This window comes from Chenopodium album, chromosome 24 (genome assembly GCF_948465745.1).
Source record: "Chenopodium album chromosome 24, dcCheAlbu1.1, whole genome shotgun sequence".
Lineage (NCBI taxonomy): Eukaryota > Viridiplantae > Streptophyta > Magnoliopsida > Caryophyllales > Amaranthaceae > Chenopodium > Chenopodium album.
Window position 1 is genome coordinate 5,094,396 of NC_137857.1, and position 26,479 is coordinate 5,120,874.

At 32.2% G+C, this 26,479-nt stretch overlaps 4 protein-coding genes and 2 pseudogenes across 5 annotated transcripts; all 6 read right to left on the reverse strand.

Annotated features, from left to right (window-relative positions):
• Positions 1–5,014: 5,014 nt before the first annotated feature.
• Positions 5,015–7,266, reverse strand: LOC145610428 (protein LATERAL BRANCHING OXIDOREDUCTASE 1-like). Its single transcript, XM_081665772.1, has 4 exons — positions 6,855–7,266; positions 6,518–6,762; positions 5,382–5,715; positions 5,015–5,143 (listed from the first exon to the last, which is right to left on the reverse strand). The coding sequence occupies exons 1-4, from the start codon at positions 7,161–7,163 to the stop codon at positions 5,015–5,017; spliced, it is 1,017 nt and encodes a 338-aa protein (XP_081521898.1). The 5' UTR covers positions 7,164–7,266.
• Positions 7,267–13,246: 5,980 nt separating this feature from the next.
• Positions 13,247–14,443, reverse strand: LOC145610429 (protein LATERAL BRANCHING OXIDOREDUCTASE 1-like; annotated as a pseudogene).
• A 746-nt stretch (positions 14,444–15,189) lies between these two features.
• LOC145611735 (protein LATERAL BRANCHING OXIDOREDUCTASE 1-like) lies at positions 15,190–16,886 on the reverse strand. Its single transcript, XM_081667092.1, has 4 exons — positions 16,528–16,886; positions 16,176–16,420; positions 15,685–16,018; positions 15,190–15,460 (listed from the first exon to the last, which is right to left on the reverse strand). Exons 1-4 carry the CDS (start codon positions 16,792–16,794, stop codon positions 15,224–15,226), a joined length of 1,083 nt encoding a protein of 360 aa, XP_081523218.1. The 5' UTR covers positions 16,795–16,886; the 3' UTR covers positions 15,190–15,223.
• Positions 16,887–17,048: 162 nt separating this feature from the next.
• LOC145611733 (protein LATERAL BRANCHING OXIDOREDUCTASE 1-like) lies at positions 17,049–18,789 on the reverse strand (annotated as a pseudogene). The gene is made up of 4 exons (XR_014106442.1): positions 18,412–18,789; positions 18,054–18,295; positions 17,590–17,922; positions 17,049–17,465 (listed from the first exon to the last, which is right to left on the reverse strand). The product of XR_014106442.1 is annotated as a protein LATERAL BRANCHING OXIDOREDUCTASE 1-like (transcript).
• Positions 18,790–19,280: 491 nt separating this feature from the next.
• Positions 19,281–21,427, reverse strand: LOC145611734 (jasmonate-induced oxygenase 4-like). Its single transcript, XM_081667091.1, has 4 exons — positions 21,093–21,427; positions 20,735–20,979; positions 20,193–20,526; positions 19,281–19,527 (listed from the first exon to the last, which is right to left on the reverse strand). Exons 1-4 carry the CDS (start codon positions 21,420–21,422, stop codon positions 19,288–19,290), a joined length of 1,149 nt encoding a protein of 382 aa, XP_081523217.1. The 5' UTR covers positions 21,423–21,427; the 3' UTR covers positions 19,281–19,287.
• Positions 21,428–23,853: 2,426 nt separating this feature from the next.
• On the reverse strand, positions 23,854–26,092 carry LOC145611993 (protein SRG1-like). The gene is made up of 4 exons (XM_081667374.1): positions 25,815–26,092; positions 25,213–25,481; positions 24,447–24,768; positions 23,854–24,214 (listed from the first exon to the last, which is right to left on the reverse strand). Exons 1-4 carry the CDS (start codon positions 26,082–26,084, stop codon positions 23,972–23,974), a joined length of 1,104 nt encoding a protein of 367 aa, XP_081523500.1. The 5' UTR covers positions 26,085–26,092; the 3' UTR covers positions 23,854–23,971.
• Positions 26,093–26,479: the final 387 nt, after the last annotated feature.

The window sequence follows — 26,479 nt, forward strand, 5'->3', positions numbered from 1 at the left end:
CAAACATGGAGAGGCTAAAAAAAGACGAACATTTAATCTTAGTGAAATGTTGTTATTGGATCAATTGATCTCACTTTTTTTTTTTTTTTTTTTTTTGCGATATACAAATTCAACTTAATTAATTGCCAAGTTCAACTTAATTAATTGCCCGATATAAATCTATACTTCGTACATTCGTTGAATCTATTGTTTCTTTTCGTATCTTAGCACATGTACTTAGGACTATAATCCAGTAATAATATTGAGTTATTAGTAACATTTTCGTTTTTATATTAATCAACAAGATTTAGAGACGTCTGACTATACACATGCATCCTTAATATTAACTTGTGTACTATATTACACACTACATTTTCGATAGTTTGTTTGAATAAGATTGGAAGGAATAACTCCCATGATTCCCGCTCTTCTTGTATGGAACGAAGCTTTTAGTTTCATCGTCGGTTACAATCGACTAAAATAAGATAAAAATATATAGATCAGATCAGCCATCTATCTGAGTAAAATATGACCCATATGGGTTTAAGTGGAGTTGTAACTTAAAATTGAATTGGGTTTCAGGTCGGGTTCGGTTCAGATCACTTTAATTCTTTGATCATATTCGAGTCAAGTTATATTTAGGCAATCAATTACTTTTGTATACACCCGGTTTTCAGTAATTTATTGTACATCAAGTTCATTTTTGTCAAATTTATTGTCACTTTTGTCAAATGTATCACTTTTGTCAAATTTATCAATGAAGCATAAATAACTCTTATATATGTCACAGTAACTTTTGTGCGTTTTAGTGTAACTTTTGCGCCTTTTATAGTCACTTTATAACAAATGTTCAGTAATTTACTGAACATCCGTTTTATTTAAAAATTTGTGTTAGTCAATAATATAGCCTCAAAGTTGTGTTCAAATTTGAGTTGGGTCATACTCATATATGTAAAGTTAGAAGACTTTGAGCTAGTTACTTTTTTTTTTAATTTTTGTTTATTTTATTTATTTGAACAAAATTTGGACTAATTACTTTTTACTCTTGAATCCTTCTAATTGACTTTTGTAATCAAACTCATACTGTATTAATAATCAAATAATGAATGCGTGATCCGAGCGTTGCTTCGGATGTTACTTTGAGTATTTTTTTATATATTATAGATCAGAGCATGAAAAACTTGTTGACTTTTTTTATCGCCGGTAAATTATATGATAATTATATAATGACAAGAACAAGTTATTTTGGATTATTTTCACTTTTATATTACATTCTAGTATGTATATTTTGGATTATAATATATATATATATATATATATATATATATATATATATATATATATATATATATATATATATATATATATATATATATATATATCAAAAACTTTTGCATGCCCCCGGTGTACAATAATTTTATATCGAAATTTTTGCGAAAAGTGACCCTTTTTTTTTTAACAAAAGTGACCCATATTCATGAAAGTGACCCTTTTTTTCACAAAGTGCCCCTTTTTTTTTTCACAAAAGTGACTTTTTTTTCTCACAAAAGTGACCCTTTTTTCACAAAAGTGACCCTTATTTAAACAAAAGTGACCCCTATTTTACAAAAACGCACTAATGTCCGCCGATGTCCCTGCCATATCCATCCATTGGTGGCGGGTTGCATCTTTGTCATTGCATTTACGTTAGCAACACAGTAATTGCAGTACAAAAATTTAACAAAACAGAGAAGTATTTTCTTAAAATAGAAAAAGATTTAATCGCTTAAAATGATAATGCAATGCGTCTACAAATCCAGAATTCAATATAACATAAGTAATTAAAATCAGAAGAAAAAAAATTACATACAGGAAGAGGTTACAAAATCATAAAAAGTGAAAGAAAATTTTGAAAAATAATCAAAATACCTCCATCATGAACTTTCAAAACAAGCATTTTAGCTTAATTAATTCGGAAAAATCAAAATCAGATCAAGTACTATTAACTAAATAACAAAAATCAATAAATAGAAAAGGAAAAAAAAACCTTTGAATCTGAAGACATATAGAGATAAATCATGGAAGATGAAGAGAAAATGAAAGAGTAAAGAAAAGGAGAGGGAAGAAAAGTAAGAGTAGAGAGAGAAACTGAAAGAAGAAAGAAAGATCCAGAAAATGAAAAATAAGGAAGAATGTGCTTAGAGCATCTCCAATGGCAAGCTACAATACATTGTAGCTTGCTTTTTCACATTAATTTTTAAGCTACAACACTTTTTAACAACAAAGTGTTCCAATGGTAAGATACAACATTTTTTAGTTTGTAAAAAATAAATTATAAAAAATAAATAAATGATTATACACATGTTACAATATTAGTGGAATATATTTGTCTATTGTACAATCAAGCATGTAGCTTGTTTAGGCTACAATTGCTAGCATGTTGCTCAATTTTTTGTTCTCCAATGGTAAGCATGTAGCTTAAAATTTTATTTATATTGCAAGCAAGTCCTTACAATTAAACCATTGGAGATGCTCTTACTTTATTTGAGCCGATTTACAGTTTTGTTACTGTACACCGGGCTCAGGTCGGAATCTGCAATAATTAACTTTTTCTCCGATGTTGATCTCTCACGTGATCTTAAAAAAATATCCCACTTTTTTTTTTTCACAATTTCCTTCCAATTATTCATTCTCTCTCTTCTAATTTTCAAATGACACAAATCAAAATAAGGAAATTTGAGGGAAATCATTGAAAAAAAAAAAAAAAAAAGGGGGTCATTTTATTTTAAGGTCTAACGAGAGGCCAACATCGAAGAAAAAAGTCAATTATTGTCGAATTTTGACCTCAAGGTCCCCCAAAACAACAAAATAAATTTATAAGGTCCTTTAAGACCACTTTAAACATATAAGGTCCTTCCAAACAAAATAATGAACATATAGATCCATTATCAATATAAGTACAATTTTTTTTCCTTTTCTTTTTTTTTTGGAAAAATGAGGAAATTTAATTATGTTGGGACACCATAAAATAAATGAAAAGATTATTTTCTAAGGTGAAAAAAAGCTAGAAAAAAGAATTAACTTCCTAAACTTTGAACCCCCATATCTAATTACATATCCCATTAGGCCATTATACTACATATTGCGTAGCAAACAAGCATCTATCATTATGACCTAATTTTCCTAAAATATATGAGCACTAATTTTCAATAAATGTAAGCTTATGAATTAATGAGGCCATCCATAAATCCAAACAATAATAAACAGTATTTCCTTCCAATTTTCTTTGCCCTAATATTTTTTTCCCTTTCTTTTTCTTGAAGACGTACTTGCGTACAGTTAGAAGTTAATGATGAATTCCTCAAAGAAGTTGACTAAAATTACCCTACTTTACCCATCTTTGGATGAACCCGGGAAGGTGATTCGAGCTGTAAAATTTGTCAAATTACCAATATCATACTTTACCAAATCCAAAGACATTAATGTTACGTCAAAATCCTTGGTTTCTTGCAAGACAAAAACCCTCAAAACTACTCAAACCTCAAAGACAAATACATTAGCAACTAGAAAGAGTACTACAAAACCTCTAATTAAGTCAAAATTCGTTGAAGAAGCAAATGGAAGGAGCACTACTACTGCGCATTTGATTAGAACTTCCGGCACTTCATCGTCGTTGCGTAAAGGTGTTGTTACTATGGCTGCCGGGGATAAAGAAACCGTCACAAAGGCTACTAGGCGTGCTATACGGCCAGTTGACCTTGAGAAGATGAGACATAATCGAGACTATTCTTTCTTATTCGATGCCAATTGAAGGTAATGAAGATGATCAAGATTCAAGAAGTTTTATGTTGTAATTTGTTTACTTTGGAGTTTAATGTACGATAGATATATCCAAATCTTTATGTTACGCATGCAATTGTTTGTTTGTTTACTTTAATCTTTAGGTTTTATTTCATGTATAATCTACTTGTCTATATCTATGACGTACTCGATCAAGATTATTGATTTTCTTGAATTATTGCTTCCATCAATAGTATATGTGTATTCTCTTTACTTGATAGTATAGGTCCTAAGGCACGCTTGCACTATGGTTGCATTGTCTCGAATTCTTGTATTTTAATTTGTTTCATGATTTTGGAATATCGGTGTTTTTTCGATCTTAATTCATCTAGGTTTGTCTAATTTAAGATCGAGTCAAGAATATATATAGGTTCAAATGCTGTTACGTTATTTTATTCTACTCCGTATTTGATTATCACGCAATATTTGATTTGTATATCAAAGATGAATTGGCATCAAACGGTTAAAAAGAACAAAATCCCAATGCTTAATTATCATAAATTTCTGCGACCAATTTTTTATTATAAGTACACATTATTACATAAAGCATAGGGGCTTAATAACATATCCCATACATACGTAAACACAAAATATATATGAAAGAAGAAAGCATGGTTCCTTTAGAACGAAGCTACTTATTAGAATACATCAAGAATAACAATTATCCAAACCGTGCTAGAGCAAGATTTAGACATATTTGACTGCAATACACAGTCTTATGAGAGTGAGGGATATCTCAAGTGGTTAAAGCTTCCCACCCTTCTAATAATCGTGGGATTGATTCTCATCACTCGCCCTAGTGGCTCTCTAAACACCAAAAGAAAATACCACGTAAAAATAATGCACAGCTTATTGTATGTTGCGAGGTTCAGATATTCATTGCAGGCATGGCTCTTTCTCCTTTTGAATAGTATTAGAAGAAAAGAGCTCACATAATTCCGGCTCTTCTTGCATAGAAGCTTTTAGCGTAGTCATGGGCTACAATCGACTATAATAACATACAAGATATAGACCGTGTTAATATGTTTATCTAAAATCCTAGCAATTTTTGTAAAATATAAATAAATTAGAAGAGTATATCTATGTTTTAATTAAGTACTCGTACTATTAATGTCATGTTTGCTTTGGCTAAATGAAGATGAATTAATAATTTATAAGGCCTCCAAAAAAAAAAAAAAATTAATAATTTATAAAATTCAATTAATTATTTTTATGTTTAAGGCAGTATATTTTCTATCTCTTTGTGAAAGTGTAGAGTAAATACCGTAGCAATAGAAATCCTTTCTTTCTCCTTATCAATCACAACTTTGTGCACAACACTCTTCAGTTTGCCATTACTCATCATCTGCATTTAACACATTTTTTTAATCAGTTTCTTATTTCGTACTATTTGTTACATGTATAATTAAATGTGTATGTATGTATGTATGTATGTATGTATGTATGTATGTGCTAGAGTTTCCCGTTTCTATGCACCCTAATACGTGTACATGCCTTGAATATAAATTATAATAGAGCTAGTTAAAACATGAAAGGTGTATTATCGCGATAATTAAAAATCATAGTCAAATTAAAGTACGTACCTCCAACTGGTCACCAATATTGATAAAAAGAGCGTTAGGAACAATTGGAACTTTAAACCATTGACCATCTTTTAGAGCTTGTAAACCTTCAATTTGTTTGTCTTGCTGGAGAATGGTAATGACTGTCCCATCCGAATGTGGTTTTAGGCCTATAACGCGTTCTGGTGTTGAACACGGCGGATAATAATTGAATCTTGTGAACAAGTTCATGGCCTCGTCTTCTCCACACTCTTTCAAAAAGCTACCTTCATCCAACTTGACTGATTTTGCAATCGCCCTTAAGAGGAATTTTGTTACTCTCCTAACTTCCTTGGCGTACTCCTCCAATGTTTCCCTGCAATATGATGATATATACATGTTTACCATCACCATATAGTTTTGACTTTTGTGGTTTATCATATATTATATGAAAAATTTGTGAAATTGATATTTTAAGTGTTCGGCTTATTGTAAAAGGACCTTTTAAGTGAAAAGTTGTGAAAAAAAGACCTTTTAAGTTCTATAATTTTTTAGGGGTACTTGGGTGAGTTAGTGTTGACTTTCGATCACATATTACTCACTTGAGTTTAAGGGTCTGTTCTGTTCACCTTATTTTCACTTATTTCAAGTGTAATAAGTTCAGATAAGTTCAGATCAGGTCTAATAAGTTTTAATTAATAAGGGTTAACCAAGTACAAATTAGATTTAAAATAAGTTTTAATAAGGTCTAATAAGTTCGGGTAAGTTCAAATAAGTTAAGATAAGTTCATATCAGTGAAAATCAGGTGAATAGAACACACCCTAAAAAGAAAACTGAAATTTTGGGGCAGAAAAAGAAAGAGTAAGGGGGGAAATGAAAAGGGTAGTTCGAATAGGATGGAAATTTGGGGGGAATTTATTTATTTATTATAATTTTTTTTTTGTTTAACTCACGTGACTAACATGTGAAAGTCAACGCCGGACGGCTTGGACCCGCCCAGAAAACTCACACAAGTACCCTTAAAAACAAAAATATAACTTAAAAGGTCCTTTTTCACAACTTTTCACTTAAAAAGTCCTTTTACAATAAGTCGGCCACTTAAAAGGTCATTTTCCACAAATTTCTCTATATTATATACTCGTAGTATATGATTGTATGAAGAAAATGAAAATGCCACCTGAAATTTGGAATATATTCAGGCCAAAAGTTGAAATTGCGCTGATCAAGAGGGTAAACTCTGAGATGCAGTCTATCATTCCAGTTGTAATTCTGACCCTCGGAGATTGTATCGCCTGCATAACCTTCAAACCAGTCCAATGTTCTGTTATGCTTCTGCTTTTGTTCTAATGGCAGACCAAAGAATTCCTTCCCTACTTCACCGATTTTATCAAGTAACGAACTAGGCACCTCATGATTGATAAGCTGAAATTAAATTAGTCTAGTGATTAAATGACAGCAGCAAACACTCCCCAAAAAAAAAAAAAAGACAATTGCTTAATGTGTTTAAGACAAACCTGTAAGCAGCCCCATGAATTAAGAACAGAATGAAGTTTTCGCAGTTCTTGTTCGTGTCGGGTTGATGATGCATTTGAAAGCAGGCCAAGATCGATTGATGGAGTTACCATGTATTCGATCTCAGAGTGATTATTATTATTATTATTATTATTATTATTATTATTATTATTATTATTATCATATGATATATTTGAAAATTGTTGGATTTTGTAAGTTTCAGGAACATCTTTTTCTGTTCTAGATTTGATCAATTCTTGAATTGGTTTAGATGGTATTGCAAGATTCATAGAAATAGATGAAACAACCATTTTTACTTGCTGACTTTAATTTTAAGATGAATATACTTTAAAAATACAGATGATAATGATTAGGTTATGGTGTTTATATAGTAGTCTTCATATGTACATAAATGATACAAATGATAGAAAGACTAATTAACAAGTAACAACCAACTAATTAATGGCATATCTCACGTTTATTCATTTTTTTATTTTTTTATTTTTTTATTTTTTTGAGGAAAGGCAAGCTGATATAATTAATTAAACTTTAGTTGATCAATAATACATGGAAAAATTTTAATAATTTTATTTCATCACGCAATTAAAATTTATTTAATTAAGGTCTAGTGGCGACTTAAAATAAATTGTGGGAAAACATGTAGGACAATTTGTTAATTTTTTTTAACATGCTGAGTGTTTTTCAACTTCTACAAGCTATGTACGTAGTATCACTAATATGTAATCATATACGTAGTAGTATAATCATCTATTGCTATGATTAATTTGTACTTAATTAGGAAGTTAGTTCCCTAGCAATTAGGGTTATTAGTAATAATCTACTATATGTACCGATAATGTACGTAGTATCACTAGTGAGATTGTACGAAAGGTCCAGTTTATACTTTCCTAACGATTCTCATTTCAGGTTTGTCAATACATGCATTTTTTTTAAACACTAATACTACCTCCGTTAATTATTATGTGCAACTTTGGGGTATTATTTGTGAGATATAAAATATTTTAAAGTTGCACATAATAATTAACGGAGGTAGTATATTTATTGCGAATATGTGAAGATTTAAAAATTTGATATTAAATAAGTAAAGTTTGAGATGAATCTATTAAATTTAAATTTTAAGTACATGAAAATGTTTATCTGTAAGTATAAATCATCAATGTTATCAAAAGTGAAGTTTATAAATGGAATATTTGTGTAACTACCCATTTTTTGCTCTTTTGAAAACAACTACCCATTTTTAAGAAATTTGTTTGCAACTACCCATTTTTTTCAAAAGTTTGTGAATCACTACTCACAAACGGATTTTGTCTTATTTCACAGTTTGTGGGCCCACATTTTGTTTCCCATTATCAACCACTTTCCCACCCTAATTAACCCCTTTCCGTTCTCAATTAGTTGCAACAATGTTTTAACACTTGCTAATGCATAATTTCAACCTTTATATTTTTTTAATTACAGATAAGAAAATTATGTAAACACTTGATATTGTGAAGATATAAGTTAGACTAATTTAACAAGATCTCAAATAATTAACATATCTCATTCAAAAAAAAAAAAAAATGATTAACATATCAACATACAAAGATTGTCAAATACTCAAATGGGAGAAAGTAAATAGTGTAAATTTTCACATGTTGTAACTTAAAGATCGACCACAGAAGAATTACAATTTAATTCAATTATTAATTAAAAACGAAGACACAAGCATAATATGAAGGATGAAAGTTGTTGATGTCGATCTTATGAATAAAAATGATGATTAAAGTGAAGGTTAAAGATGAATTTAAACAGTGGAGGTTAAATTTTGTGTTTCATTCACAATTATATGTTTTCTTCAATCTTTATGTAGGGGCGGGAGCCATATTGAAGCAAGCGTGTTCAATTAAACATTTGACCTATTTAATTACTTGGAGTAAATTCATTTCTTATGCTCGAATATATACTTCAAGAATTATGAACCCCATTATTATTAATAAATTTAGCTCTGCCATTTCTGTACGGACATAATATTATTAAGAGGTACATATTTATAATTAGGAGGGTGATGGCGAAGGCAAATAACGACCCAAATTTAGAAAGATTTTGCAAATTAATTTACATTAAATTTTTTTGACAAAGAATCCAACTTGGCTTACGTGGAGATACATATTCATTGGTTCTATTTAGTAATTGTATATAAATAATACGACAGAAAACTGTATATTACGTACTCGATCATGTAGTCATGTAAGCATATCCTTTTTTCTTACGGAGTACAAGTTTAGTGGGTCCCTACTCCTTAGTTGAGTAGGTCTTTAGTCCTAAGAAGAAACTGGAATACATTCCAAATGCCCATTTTAAGATTGGAACTTGAAATTTAGGTATTATTTTGTTGATGACAATTAAGTTGAGTAGGTCTTTAGTCCTAATAAGAATTTATTTTGTTTAGCGCAAAGAAATGATAAGTGCTATTCATGGGTGTCTTTTCCTAGCACCAGTTGCTAGATCATGTGCTCTAGCCACCACATTGCTAATGCAAAGGACAGTCTTTTTAGGGACAGTCTCAGTGTCCGCAGATCTCCCGTTTCGACTGCGGGGGTGTGTTAGATTATGTAAATAATCTTATGTATATATTAGTTTGTAATTTACTAATATGTCCTTAGTTGTTAACCCTAGACTAGGCTTGTATATATATTGATGTTTGATCAATGAGAAGCCGACAACAAATATTCACTATCTCTTATAGGATTCCATCATGTCTATTTTATTTTTTTTACTTGTATTTTAAATACTCTAGTACTCTAATTTTGATTAGTGTTGATGATTTCTAGATCTTGTTAGATTCGTCTCGATTTATATTTTTTCATAACATTTTTTTTTAAATTTTACTCCCTCCGTCCCTAAATTACATTCCTGTTTTCCTCTATTATGTGAGGAATAAATGCTAGAAATAGGAATATAATTTAGGGACGGAGGGAGTACATAATTTGTGGTATCAAAATATTAATATATATTTAAAATAATGTATTATACCTGTCATAAATAAATAAATAATACATTGATAAGCTTTTGGAATTGGATATACATTTCGTGTTAATCATCAATTCCTTCTTAATTAACAAAACTTAATTGTCATCAGATATTAAAACGACATTTATTGTTAGTGAGAATCATGTGATGTATAATGAAAGTCAATTAGCTGTATGAATTCATGTTATGCCTAAAAATATACAGTAATATTTATGTGATTACTTTATAATAATGCTCCCTTTGATTTGGTGGAATCAATGTGCATGACGTGTGATTATTCTTTGCATTGAATAATTTCTTAGATTTCATGTAATACATAGTTAGAGAAGCATATAATACGAAGGGCATGTCCATATTTACTGAACTGAATAGAATAGAATTAATTGGAGCCGAACTGAACTGAACTGAATTGAATTGAATAGAGCTGAAATGAATATTTTAAAAGAGAAGGAAATTAGGAGCTGAACTGAACTAAACTAAACTGATTGGAACTGAACTGATTAAAGCTGAACTGAAATGAACAGAATTGAAATTAAACTCAAGTGAACAGGTTCGAAGGATATCAATAGATAGACAAATCAATGAAATCATCGGTATAATCCTACTAGTGTTACATATGGATTAGTAAATTACCGTTGTGCCCAACACTTAGGAAACTCCCTAATTACAACCTATTCATAGCAATTATTCTTAATACTAAAGCTCTGTTCATTTTACCTTATTTTTGCTGAGCTAAAATTATTTTATCGAATTGAAATTATTTTTATTGAGTTGAAATTAATTTTGCTGAACAAAATTTGAGTGTCGCGCACAAGGTTGTGATGATAAGGAGAAAGAAAGGAATTCTATTGCTACAATATGTATATAAATTATGAAAATTATAATTGAATTACATACACCGCCTTAAATATAAATCGAATATTAATAATTGAATTACACACATTATTCATGTTTCTTAAACCAGAAAATGAAAAAAAAAAATGTATTTTAATGTAATAACATATGGAAATAGTTTGCTCTCGTACTCATTATATAAAGGGCATCGTCAGTTGTAAATGCCCAATAATACTAAGTATTTAATTTGGAGGTACCAAATACTATCTCCTTATCATAATTTTTACAACTTTAGAATATTTTATATCTCACAAATAATAGTATAATACCCTAAAGTTGCAAAAAATATAAAACGGAAACGGTCAATAATTTAGTCAATAAAAGCCGACGATTACACTAAAAGCTTTTATGCAAGAAGAAAGAGCCATCACTGAAATGAAAATATGAACTTGAAAATAATATAGTTGGCTGTTAAATTATGTAGGTATGTAATAATGTGTACTTAATTATAATAAATTTGGTGACTCAAGTTTATGATAATTAAGCATTGGGATTTTGTTTTAACCTTTTGATGTCTTTTCATCTTTGATTTACAAATCAAATATTGCGTGATAATTAAATAGCTAGAATAGAATAACAACGTAACAGCATTTGAACCTATATTCTTGACTCGATCTTAAATTAGACAAACCTAGATGAATTCGGATATATCTATCGTACATTAAACTTCAAACTAAACAAAGTACAACATAAAACTTCTTGAATCTTGATCATCTTCATCACCTTCAATTGGCATCGAATAAGAAAGAATAGTCTCGGTTGTGTCTCATCTTCTCAAGGTCGATTGGCCGTATAGCACGCCTAGTAGCCTTTGTGACGGTTTCTTTATCCCCGGCAGCCATAGTAACAACACCTTTACGCAACGACGATGAAGTGCCGGAAGTTCTAATCAAATGCGCAGTAGTAGTGCTCCTTCCATTTGCTTCTTCAACGAATTTTGACTTAATTAGAGGTTTTGTAGTACTCTTTCTAGTTGCTAATGTATTTGTCTTTGAGGTTTGAGTAGTTTTGAGGGTGTTTGTCTTGCAAGAAACCAAGGATTTTGATGTAACATTAATGTCTTTTGAGTTGGTAAAGTCTTTGGATTTTGACGTAACATTAATGTCTTTGGATTTGGTAAAGTAAGATCTTGGTAATTTGACAAATTTTACAGCTCGAATCACCTTCCCGGGTTCATCCAAAGATGGGTAAAGTAGGGTAATTTTAGTCAACTTCTTTGAGGAATTCATCATTAACTTCTAACTGTACGCAAGTCTTCAAGAAAAAGAAAGGGAAAAAATATTAGGGCAAAGAAAATTGGAAGGAAATACTGTTTATTATTGTTTGGATTGATGGGATGCCCTCAATAATTGATAAGCTTATATTTATAGAAAATTAGTGCTTATATTTTAGGAAAATTAGGTCATAATGATAGATGCTTGTTTGCTACACAATATGGTATAATGGGATATGTAATTAGATATGGGAAGGTCAAAGTTTAGGAATTTAATTCCTTTTTCTAGATATTTTTTCCCTTAGAAATTAATCTTTTTATTTTTATTATGGTGTCCCAAAATACAGTTATATCCTCATTTTTCCAATTCAATAATAATTAATTGCATTGGGGCTATTTAGAATCGCTTGTTGCTATACATATATATTGTGTTTGCTCAAGTTTGGTAGTGTTTGCCCAATCTACAACACATTAGGGAAAATGACGGGTAAAGGATCAAAATTTTCGAGTTCCTGTGATGGTGTAATTAACAATTGGACAAGCTGAAAACATAAACTTGTTCTTATTGCAATATTTAATTTGCATATCCAAGTTAATATCAATCTATATCTGAACTTACCACAACGTATTGCTATTTCGTGACATAAGGTCGGTGTAAATAAAGAACGAAATTACAATGCTAGATAACCATAAACTTATGTCACTAAACTTATGATTATAAACATTTACATAAATTAAAGCTAAGGGAGTTAACGCGACTGCCCACCATAACCATACAGTTTTTTTTTTATTTATTTATTTTTTTTTAAAGGTAAGGAGAAAGACCCTGACCAAACCTCAACCCTCACAGCTTTTTTGGCCTGGTATTTACGCGAGTCAGACACTCATAAGCATACAGATATGGCAAAGGAAAAAAGCATGGTTCCTTTAAAAATTACTTAGGAGTACATGATTACATCAAGAACAACCATCCATTATTTATAAATCTTACTAGAGCAAGATTTAAAGACGTTTGGATGTACACAACCTTGATTTTAACTACTCACTGGTTTTTCGATAACAATTTAGCCACAGGTTCAGATTATCATAATTGTCTTAACTTGCTAATAGGCTACAATTGTATTTATATACTTGTACTGTTGTACATCAGACTTAATATGGACATAAATGTATAATATAGAATTATAGATGCTATCTTATTTGGTAGTGTACGAGTTATTGCTCGTGTGTACGTATACCAGAGGTTGGTACTTTGGCCTAGTACTGAGGACTTCCATATCCACCATTCTGAGAGGGTTTGATCATGTAGTCATAATAAAATTATCAATTTGTAACTTGGTCAGAAACAGAACAAAATCACAACAGGTCTATCTATTACTGCAGTATAGAAATAAATTTCTTGTCTAATTACCTCCAATTGGTCACCAATGTTGATAAAAAGGGCGTCCGGAACACTGGGAACTTCAAACCACTGAGTCACTGACCATCTTTCTGAACTTGAAGGCCTTCGACTTGTTTGTCTTGCAGGAGAATGGTAATTACTGTACCATCAGAATGTGGTCAAAGGCCGATAACTTGTGCTGGTGTTGAACATGGCGGATAGTAGTTGAATCTTGTGAACATGTTTATGGCTTCCTCTCCTCCAGACTCCCTCATAAAGCTGTTTTCGTCTAACTTGAGTGATTTTTCAATCGCGTTTAGGATGTTTTTTGTTACTCTCCTCATTTCCATGGCGTACTCCTCCAATGTTTCCCTGCAATATGCTCATATATATATTTTTATCATATATTTTTGAGGTTTATCATATAGTAGCATATGATTCTATGCAAATCATATATAGTTGTCACCTGAAATTTGGTATATATTCGGGCCAAAACTTGAAATTCCTATGATCAAGAGGATAAACTCTGAGATGCAGTCGATCATTCCAGTTGTAATTCTGACCCTCGGAAACTGTATCACCTCCATAACCCTCAAACCATTCCAATGTTCTGCTATGCTTCTGTTTTTCTTCTAATGGCAGAGCAAAGAATTCCTTCCCGAGTTCACGGATTTTATCAAGTAACGAGCTCGATAACCCATGATTAATAACCTGAAAAAACATCAGCAGAGTTGCAAAACTATCAGTCTAATGATCTATGACAGCAAACACTTCAGAAATATATAATATGGCAAATAGTGCTTAAAGCAAACCTGTAAGCAGCCCCAGGAATCAAGAATTGATCGAAGTTTTCGAAGTTCTTCTTCGTGTTGGCTTGATGATGCAGCTGAAAGTAGGCCAAGATCAATTACTGGACTGTCCATACATTCAATCTCAGAGTGATTATCATCTGATTTGTTTGGAAGTTGGACTCTATATTTTTCTGGGACCTCTTTGACAGTAGATTTGATCAATTCTTGAACTGATTTTGATGGTAGTTCAAGATTCATAGCAGGAAAAGATGATATAGCCATTGTTACTTGTTGATTCTAAGATGAAGATCGCTAAATAAGACAGAATAGATATGTAGTTTATGTAGAAGCTTTTACATAAATGATACAGATGAAAGGCTAACAAGTAACAGCCAACTAATGTACTCTGTAATTAGTTGCTGATGACTTATCTCTCATTTAATTAGTTGATCCCTCCGTCCCAAACTATGTGTCACATGAAAAGTAGTAGCAATATAAGATCGATCAATATATAGATTTTAATTTTACAAAAAAAATGTGCAAAAATGTTTGTGGCAATAAGTTTAAAACGTGTAGAGCTAGTGTATTTATTTTTGCAACTTCTACAAGTAATATGTAATCATATGTAGTATAATTAATTACTAATACGAGTACGACTCGAGTAGGTTGTATTTAGGGATCGGAGTTAGGTCCCTGGCATAAGGCATAATTAGACTGCTAATATAAGATATAAATTCAGAGATCAAGATGCTTGAGAAAAGGCACTTAATTAGACTGCCAATATATATTAGTTAAACCAAAGGCTCTAAATGAGAGAGTAACAGTATAATAACATGATATCGGACTTAACAATATCCTGCAAAACTAATAAGAACTTCAGAACCAAAGTTTAACTCAGAGCACGACAATTATTCAGAATTATTTCCGTGGATACAAGGTTGGAAGAAATGTAAGCAATCCAACTGTATGCAGCATCACTCCAAACCAGTCAAAGATTATTAGAGAGCTTGATTTCTCAAAGCCGCGTATAAAGAATTGCAACCCATATACAGTCCGCAGTGCTTAAACTTTCATTGCGTTGATGGCTCTTTCTCCTGTTGTAGAGTAGTTGAAGTACATACTAACATAGTTCTTGACCTTCTTGTATTGCTGTGGTCTCTCTTCGTCAATCAGCTCAGTTAATGGTCCTATCTCATTCTCCGGGTTTGGAGAGCTTACAATAGCCACAGTTTTCCTTTCTTTCTCCTTATTTATCACAACTTTGTGCACTACACTCTTCAGCATACCATTACTCATTATCTGCATGCATCCCATTTTACTAGATTAATTTTTAAACTTTTTACTTCTGTAAAAATTTACACTTCCTCTGTTCATTTTTATTGTTGCAGGCCTTGCAGCATATATAGTTCTTATTTGATCGTGCTCAAACCTTACAAACTTATATGTTTAGAATGTCATATAAAATAAAAAGTATTGCCTATTATGTTAGCATTATTACACCAATACTAATGTCATGAAATTACCTCTAGTTGGTCTCCAACATTGATAAAAAGTGCATCAGGAACAATGGGAACTTTGAACCATTGGTTATCTTTCAGCACTTGAAGGCCTTCCACCTCTTTGTCTTGTAAGAGAATGGTAAGCACCGAAGCATCAGAATGCGGCCTAAGGCCTAAAACATGATCTGGAGTTGAACATGGAGGATAATAGTTGAATCTTGCGTTCATGTATATGCCGTCCTCTCCTTCACATGCTCTAAGAAATATGTTTTCTTCCAAATTCAGTGACTTTGCGATGGCTTTCAAGATCGCTTGGAGCACCCGTCTCACTTCTCTTCCATACTCATCTAGTGTTTCCCTTCATATGTTCAAATAGTGACAAAAAAAATCTCAAGTTAAAGCTTTCTATTTAGAATAATTTCATGATACTACTTTTAAAAAAAAAGCGAATTTTCAGTAGTCTTCTTATATTAGTTTAAAGACATATTGAAAGGAGTATGTATTGATTTTATTACCTAAACATTTGTAAATCTTCAGGCCAAAACTTGAAGTTTCGCTGATCAGCAGGATAAACTTTGAGATGCAATCTATCATTCCAGTTACGACTCAGATTTTTAGAAACTGTATCATTTCCATACCCCTCAATCCTATCCAGTGTTCTAGAGCGCTTCTGTTTCGCTTCTATAGGTAAAGCAAAGAATTCCTTCTCAACTTCTCGGATTTGGTCAAGTAAGGAGCTTGACAAACCATGATTTATAAGCTAAAAAACATTTACAAAAACTGCAAAATTAATCTTCCATTCAAACAGAAAGTACCCCAGATTATATTCTGGTGTCTGAATTATTAATTAGTTATGTCAGATCAAACCTGGAAACAACCCCAGGAAGTAAGAGTGGATCTAAGTTTTTGCATTTCTTCTTCGTGTTGGTGTAACAACTGCACTGAAAAAAAGCTAAAGTCAATGATGGGACTGTCCATATAATCAACTGCAGAATGATTATCAGCTGCTGCTTTGTTCGGAAGCTGATAAATTGCATATCTTTCAGGAACCTGTTTGCCTGCAGTTCTGATCAGCTCTTGAACGGGTTTTGGTGGTAATTCTAGAGTCGTAGGAGGGGCAGAAAAAGCAGCCATTATTTTACCTGATGACAACTCTAGCAAGATAATATGGAGATTTAATGCTAGAGGAGATTATACTCAAATCAATTAAACATATGCACTTGAATACATTTGACAACCTGGTAGCTTTCATCTAACAGATTCTGATGAAACACTAACCATTTTTAATATTGACTGAGTAGACTTATTAGACTTGAAATATAAAATCTTTGAGATAAGCATATAAAACCAAGGTTAGGTGTTAATGATGTCCCATGTCCGAAAAAATGATGTAGGGATATAACCAAACAATGATATCATCAACACCTTGAAAGTTTATTATCTTATTACCAGTACTGTATTTAATTTGCTGCTTACATTATGACCTGCAGACAAATATATGAGGATTGCTAGGATAAAAGACCTGCGTACATAATGATCAAATTGCAACTTATTGGAGTAGAATTAGTTTAGATTTTCATTGCATTGATGCCTCTTTCTCCTTTTTGATAATGCTGGAAGAAAAAATCAGGATAATTCTTGATCCTTTTGTACACCTGAGGCATTTCCTCATTGATAAGCTCACTTAGCGGTCCAATTTCTTCGTTTGGGCGTGGAGCACATATCATAACCACAGATGTCCGTTCTTTCTCCTTATCTACCACTACCTTGTGCACTACACTTTTCAATATGCCATTACTCATTATCTGCATACATACATAACTTTCTTCATCAGATCATGATCAATCCCTCCTATAGTCACACAAAATCAAAAAGAGGGGGAAAAAAGGCCTATAATTGCAGTAATAGGAAATTTTAAAAGGGCATTACCTCCAACTGATCACCAACATTGATAAAAAGGGCATTAGGAGCAATAGGAACTTTAAACCATTGGCCATATTTCTCAACTTGAAGGCCTTCAACTTCTTTGTCTTGTAGAAGAATGGTAATTGCTGTAAGATCAGAATGTGGTTTAAAGCCTAAAACTTCATCCGAGGATGAACATGGCTTATAATAGTTGAATCTTGTAAACATATCAATTGCTTCTGCTCCTCCACACTCTTTCAAGAAGATATTTTCTTCTAATTAAGCGATTTTGCAATCGCTTTCAAGATAATTTCTAGTACTCTTCTCACTTCCATAGTGTACTCCTCCAATGTTTCCCTACAATAATATCGTTCAATTCATCAACTCTGGTGTAATTTAGTTGACAAATAATGAAAAAATGTAAAAGGGAGGTTTTTGAGGAGTATAGTATAATATATATTGTATCATTGTATGCACATAGTTATCACCTGAATTTAGGTAAAATTTCAGGCCAAAGCTTGAAATTTCGGTGATCAAAAGGATAAACTTTGAGGCGCAGCCTGTCATTCCAGTCATAGCCCTGACCCTCTGAAACTTGATCAACTCCATAACCTTCAAGCCAATCCAATGTCTTGTATTGCTGTTTTACATCTAGAGGCAGAGCAAAGAATCCCCTGCTAGCTTCATGCACTTCGTCAAGCAACGAGCTCGATAAACCATGATTAACAAGCTGAAAAACATGAATGAATTCACAAAACAAACATCCTGATCTGATGATCTAAGACAACAAGTAATCCTGGGGAAAAAAATACTGTGCTTAAAAGCATAAAGGTTTCCAAAACAAACCTGTAAGCAACCCCAGGAACTCAGAACAGATTTAAGTTTTCGCAATTCTTCTTTGTGTTGACATGACGACGAAGCTGAAAGGAGGCTAAGATCAATCATTGGACTGTCCATATACTCAATATCAGTCTGATCAACTGGTTTGCTTGAAAGCTGGTATGTATCTCTTTCTGGAACCTGTTCGCCTGTGGTTTTGATCGGTTCTTGAACTGGTTTGGAAGATGATCCAAGCTTCATAGGAGGAATAAATGATACGGCCATCTTACTTGGTGATTCTAACCTGATAAGGATTAGAAAAGTAGAGAGATGCAAGTACAAATTATTAAATCTAGCACTTGCCAAAACAATGAGATAACCTTCCTTAAATGACAAAATAGTCATAAATTCTGACCTGTCCTATATGAAGGTCATAAAATATAGATATACACTTTGTAATTTATACAGAAAGATTAAGTAATCTCTCACCCATTTGATTTCAAATTATCTACTGAGGTGATTAAGTGTAGCAACCCTTATTAAATAATGTGTGCTGGCGTGTGTGTGCGTTTGTTTAAACTGATCATTTGATTAAATGAGACTATTATTTATTCAACCTTTCCAATTGCATAATTTCTTGAACACACTTGATTAACACTTATTCTGTTATTCATTCAAATGTAATATTGAGGTTTTAACACCAAAGCTTAAATTGCATATCTGAAATACATGTTAAAAGGCAAAGGCAGACAGCCCAAAAACAATTACAGCTGCTCATCCTCATTAAGCAAAGCAAGGCAAGGCCTAAATGTACACGACCTTATTTTCGATGAATCATGTACGTTATTAAAATACACAAGTACTTGTTTCTGACACGACATATTAACTTGGATTGTTCCATTTTTAGAGTTTCACGGTAGATAAGGATCTTTCTCCTTTCGGATAGTATTGAAAGAATAAATCACCAAAATAATTTTTGACAGTGTTGTATAATTGGGGTCTTTCCTTGTCAATAAGCTCACTGAATGGTCCTATGTCTTTGTCTGGGTGTGGAGCACAAAACATAGCCACTGAAGTCCTTCCTCTTTCCTTATCTATCACCACTTTGTGCACTACACTCTTCAATATACCGTTACTCATTATCTGTATACATCAAAATATTTCTTTATCAGTATTCAAAGCCCCATTGTATAAGAAATAAACTCTACCATGTCGAATATTGTATCAACTCCCAAGTTAAATTAATTAACTTCAACTATTGAATCAACCACACAATAATGTACTCCCCAATCTCCAAAACAAATAGATCTATGCTCTAAAAGCCAAACAAACTAATTTAATAGAGTTCAAGGCAAATAAGTTTAGTTCTTCAAGGTCAAATAGGTTAAGTGCTAATAAGTTCAGGTAAGTGGAATTTAGGTGAAGAGAAAGTGAATATAACCAATAACCAATAACTATTCACAATTTTATGCAATCTATACATCAAATAAGATATACATCAGTAACATGAGCTAATGATTTGTCAAACTATCATTTTTTTTTTCTTTGAGATTGTGAGAAATTAACTGTAGCAAATGAATGGACAAAGGAAACATTATTTGGCCTTTTGAAAGTTATCTTTTGTAAATTGAAAACAAATAGCAAATTTTAATCAAGGTATCAATGAATATAGTTTGTCAAATCACAAACACTTGTACACAATAAATATAATGTATTTGTATACAATGAGCTTAGTCTACTGACAAAGCCCATGAATACACAGATACCCACTCAATTATTGTATACAAGGTCTGCTGACATCAAATTACCTCCAATTGATCACCAATATTGATGAAGAGGGCATCAGGAACAATGGGAACCTTGAACCATTGATTATCTTTCTCAACTTGAAGACCTTCGACTTCACTGTCTTGTAGAAGAATGGTAACTGCTGAACCATCAGAATGTGGTTTGATACCTAAAACATGTTCTGGGGAATGGCATGGAGGATAAAAGTTGAATCTTGTGAACATATGTATACCGTCTTTTCCTCCACATGCATTCAAGAAGCTGCTTTCCTCTAAATTCAGTGATTTTGCAGTAGCTTTCAGAATCACTTCTAATACTCTTGTTACCTCCATGGTGTACCCCTCCAATGTTTCCCTACATACATATCCACAAATTATCAGCATTAGCTTACAAAAATATAAGATCTATTACTACAACTGTCAAGAACTCGAGATGCCCTTGTATCTGTGGAATTTTTTTTACAGACAACCCTCCATTAAAATAACTATAACAGGTGGAATACTGCTTGAAAACATCACATCAAAGTAGTTCTCTATACACCGTTTTAGCATTAAATTATCACCTGAAAGTTGGTAAGAATTCAGGCCAAATCTTGTAATTACGCTGATGAAGAGGGTGAACTTTGAAACGCAGTCTATCATTCCAATTATACCTTTGATCCTCAGAAACTTTATCACCTCCATACCCCTCATACCAATCCAGTGTTCTGCAATGTTTCTGCTTCACTTCAAGAGGCAGAGCAATAAATTCCTTCCAAATTTCACGGATTTGGTGTAGCAAGGAGCTTGATACACCATGATTTATAAGCTGAAACAAACATTAACAAATCACAAATCAATAAACTACCTGATGATCTAAAAACAGAACAGCAAGTATGATCATGTCTAAACTCTGAAGCCCTGAAGGAGTGCCTAAAAAACCTGAAAACCTCCCCATGAAGCAAGAACAGATCGGAGTTTTTGTAATTCTAGTTCATGCAAGTTTGATAATGAATCATTAAGGAGGCTAAGATCAATAATGTTACTATCCATGTATCGAATATCAGAATAATCATCAGCTTCTTTGTTTGGAAGCTGATAAATAAATCTTTCAGGTATTTCTTTGCTTGTAGCTGTAATTAGCTCTTGAACTGATTTTGGCGGTAAGTCTAGTTCCACACGAGGAACAGATGATATAACCATCTTATGTAGTAATCCTAACTTTAAAATTGTGAGATAAGTAAGGGATATTTGGTAATGAAATGCATACATCTGCTGACTGCTGTATTTATAATAGTTTAGATCACTAAAATAAAAGGCTAACAAAAGTAACAACCAATTAAAATGCATGGTCTGTGTTCGTCATTTAAATATATATTTTGTTAACTTTTATATGGTTGTATTAAAAAAATCCAAGGTGGTCCTAGAAGAATATTTGGTGGCTGTTGTCAAGAATCAAATATGTTCTCTCAAGAACATTCCAGCAGCTAATATTAAGGAATCGTAGATTAAATTCTTGATAGTTATGACAGTCATGCTAAAATGGTAAATTTCATTTCAATTTTTCAAAGAATCTTGACTAACGAACCAATTTACAATAAATTGATATAATTGGTACGAATAACATGAACAACAGACCAGATTAAATTTAATTGGTAAAAATTGGAGTGAAGAGCATCAGTATAATCATGAACATAATCAATCAGTTAAACTTGCGATTAAAAGAGACTTAATACACTTGATGACCTGGTAGCTTTTATCTCTAACAGATTATGATGAAACACTAATCATTTTTTAATGTTGACTGAGAAGACTTATTAGACTTGAAATATAAAATCGTTGAGATAAGCAGATAAAACCAAGGTTAGGTGTTAATGATGTCTCATGTCTAAAAAAACAAAAAAAATGATGTACACAAATAGATATAACCAAACAATAGTAACATCAACACCTTGAAATTTTATTTTATTCTTTTGATCTTTTTACAGTATTTTAATTTGCTGTTTATATCAATATCAGTTGTTATGTACTCCCTCCTACTCAGAGAGAAAGCAAGATAGTTGGCATTTAAATTCTTGAGTGAAAGTTAAATCCATTCCCTCCTAGAGGCAGAGCAAAGAAGGCCTTATATACTTCTTAAAAAGCTCTTTAGCATTAAAACAGTACTCTAGATTACTAAAGACATAGGACTTCAAACATTAGTTAATCACTATAGATAGCAAAAGTGAAGTGAATCTCTACTCAACCAAGATACTCTAAAGTCTCTAACCCAAGACTAATGCATCAATTCGCGGCAAATTTGCAAAAATCATCACCTTTCCTACTCTCTCCCAATAAATACAATGCATAGACCCATTTACTAGATAATCGTAGCGAATGAAGCGAGAAAGGCGACCATCATCTTGGTTAGGGCGGGTAAGGGCCCGGCCCCACTTAAGTATATTCGAGTAGTTGATTATAAGTAATATGATGTCTAATAAAATGTTGTGGTATAATGGTAAAGTATTGTTATTTTTGTGCAAAAAGTTGAATGATCAAACCTTGGTCCCTTGGTCCCCTTAACTTTTTGGCCCAAGATCCGCCACTAAGTATAACTAAGCTTTCACCCTATAATTCCTACATAATGCTAACAAGTTTATCATTTGAATTAGGAACGGAATGTTATAGGCTTCAAGCTTCACCCCAACTCAATGTCATTGAAAACAAAAAATCCCAGATTCTATACTTGTTCTTTATGAATATAGGGATTTTAGTTTAAATTCTTGATAGTTATGGCAATCAAGCTAAAATTGTAGATTTCATTCCAATTTTTCAAAGAATCATTACCAACAAACCAAATTACATCAAATTGAAATAATCGAATAACATGAATTGGTAAAATTACAATCAATTGTAGTACAAGAACATCAGCATAAACATGGACATAATCAATCAATTAAAAGGGACTTACTGAATAATTGAACTTTTTTATTTGAGAAATGCGACGGTGGGACCCACTGCCGCCAAAGTAGTTCGTCCGCTGTGCTGGTGGACTTGTAAGCTGGACTGCCAGGGTTTTGTTGAATAAAATACTCCATATAATGTTGTTGATTTTTTTTTTTTTTCTCTTTTTCTTTTTTTGCGAATGAGTAATTATGGCATTGCAATTTGCAAATTACAAATAGTCCATTGGTATAAAAAAATAAGGGGAATGCGAACGTGCAACCTAGTGGATTAATACTTTATTGAAAAGTAATGAATGTGAGAAAAAAATATAATTTAAAAAGTAGTAGTGGATTTGGGTGGGGAGCATGCATGAGAGGAGAGATATTTAATATATTAATGTAGTTTTTTGCCAAAAAAGAAAGTGTAACACTTATTAAGACACGGCTCGATTTGGTAAGTGTAACACTTATTAAAACACGGAGGGTGTAGATAGATTGGATTTTTATTTTGATAGATATTTTTATCTAATAAATACATGATACATATTATTAATAAGTATATAGGTATATTGCATCAAAAAATAAGTATATAGGTATATATAATATATAGATTACTTCATAAAAATTTAGATTAATTGCAACAATTTGACTTAATAAACCCCTAAAATTAAATAGAGAGGGTCCATATTCTCTTTGAGCAAAAGCTCGAATTTTACCGTAATTTTATAGTTGATAAATGATCCAATTCAACCATTTATCAAAACATTTATACGTGCATAAGATAAACGTGTCATTTATTTAAACATGGAGTACTTTTATATATGTGTCATTGAAAAAAAACTAATTGCACGTGCAGAATTTCAATTAAGTTCATAATACAAGTAAATAAGTAAAATCTTAAACTTTAAAATCATTGATTGGTCTCTTCCCTGATTGATAGCAATTCAAAAATGTAGGGAAATATTCTTTGAGTGAAATCCTTTTGTAAATTTGAGGACGATCTTCTGTAATAAGTTCATCTAACGGTCCAATTTCATTATTTCTATCGCTGTCCCAAAATGCAACAACTGATAGTCTCTCTTTTTCTGTATTTGTCACCACTCTATGTACCGCACTCTTGAAGATACCATTGCTCATTATCTGCTTCAACATACAAGAATTACATTGTTAGTTACTATTTTAAAAGTTCGTTGCATAACAAGAATTACATTGTTAGTAACTATTTTAAAAGTTCGTTACATAACAACATTATGTTTTTTTTTTTTTCGGTTTTGTTATCATGCCAAAGTACACTAGTGTATATCGTTATGAATTATGATACCTACATTAGCATAACAAAAGCTAAGTATGGTGCATGGTTTCGAGCGATTACCTCAACTGGATCGCCGAGGTTAAAAAAAAGAGCATTAGGAATGACGGGAACCATGAACCATTGTTCATCTTTTAGGACTTGAAGTCCTTCCTCATCTTGTAAGAGCAATGTCATTGTTGAAAAATCTGCGTGTGGCTTCAACCCAAGAACTTGTTTAAGGCCCTCACATTTTGGGTAGAAATTCAATCTTAAGTTTGTTTCTCTATTTTTATCATATTGTTTTGAAAATCTCTCTTCATTCACGTTCAATGATTGAACTACCAACTTGAATAGGGCATCAAATATGGTTTCTAACCTCGCCGCGTATTCATGGAACACATCCCTAATGCAAATTACATTTGATTATTAGAACTTGGAGTATTCTGAAGCAATGATAGACAATTAAAGCTATCACCCTTCAACACATATAACGTAAGCATTTAATAAAAATCAATTTGAATCTTTAGACAAATACGTGCATATATATAAACAGTACCAAACGTCAACTTTATAGGGGATTTACTAACCATCTAACATGACACAACACATGAGTTGAGTCGAGCATAACATTATATCGTTCGTAAAATATTAGCATGACAAGACGCAACTTTTTCTTGACTACTTCCAGACCAACCTCATTGAGCACGAGACCCACCACTCCGGGCCGCGCCATTATGCATAAGACATGCAAAAACATGTGCCACTAATTAACTAGCTACAAATGACAGCTATGTGCTAGACAATATGCAAGTAATACTATAATTGATTAGTTAGGTGAGCAAATTACTTGAAATTAGGAGGAAAATCAGGCCAATATTCAGGTTTACGTCGATCTTCCGGAAAAAGTGCGAGATCAAACCCTTCATTCCAATCAAGAACCTTGTTGGTAGCACTAGGACTAGTAACGTAAACGTTCCCAACTTGGTATCCATGCCCACTTGTATCATTTGGTAACATTGCTAATTTCCGTTTCTCCTCCATTGGAAGACCAAATAATTGCCTTGAAACTTTTTTTGTCTCATCAAGTAATGTTGTTGGTATACCATGGTTTATCAGCTGATAGATTCCACAAAAAATAGATTAAAAAAAAAAAACAATTATATATATAATCGCTCAAGTTAGACCCGACACCTCTCACATGTTAAGTCAATTTAGCACCGCAAGTCAACGATTAAGAGTAGGTGGGCTTAAGGCCTAAGGGAATCACCTACTCCCAAGCAAAATGTAATTGGTGGGGCTTAAACTCGTAACCTCAAAATCATCAGGTGAATTCTCCAACCATCAACTCCACCAAGCTTGCTTGGTATATGAGTTGTAAATCCATAATAAAGGATGCCTGAATTGAATAAAACATATAGAAAGTATATACATAGAAATAAGAAAGCTAACCTGAAAGCAACCCCATGAAGAAAGAGCTGATTTGAACTTTTGAAGCTCTTGCATAGTTTTTTGTGATGAAGAGGATGAAGTAAGGATAGAATAATCAATAAGAAGAGAATCCATATATGTAACACACTTATCAACTGGTTGATAATAACTATCTTTACAAAGTATATATTTTTCTCCCATCATTTCTTCACTCTTTTGTTCATCAATTTCATCGAATTCTTCCTTAGCCATAATTGGAGAGATAGCAGCTTCAATTTTATTGTTTAACATAAATTATGATTTTGAAGGCTATTTCCAAGTTAGAACAAAAATAATCAATTAATTTTATTTTGTCGTTATTAGTATAATTCGTATGACCCAAAACAAAACTTTGAGATATATCGAATACGTGTGTAAATTGCTATCCATTCAATTCCATTACAAATGTGGACGTCTCACCTTGTACGAGTCCGCATTCCAACCTTCAAATACTAATTAGTAATTACTTTTAAGCACAAGTGCTAATTTTTTTTTATTTGGTAGCCCATCTAGCTGATTCACCTTTTAGGCTAATTTAAATATAAAAATCAGTTTTGAATGATTAGGCTTTAATTCCCTCCCAATTGTAAGTATTGGAGGATCAAACATGCTTTTATGTCGCTTGCTGTGCTAGCGGGCCAAATTAC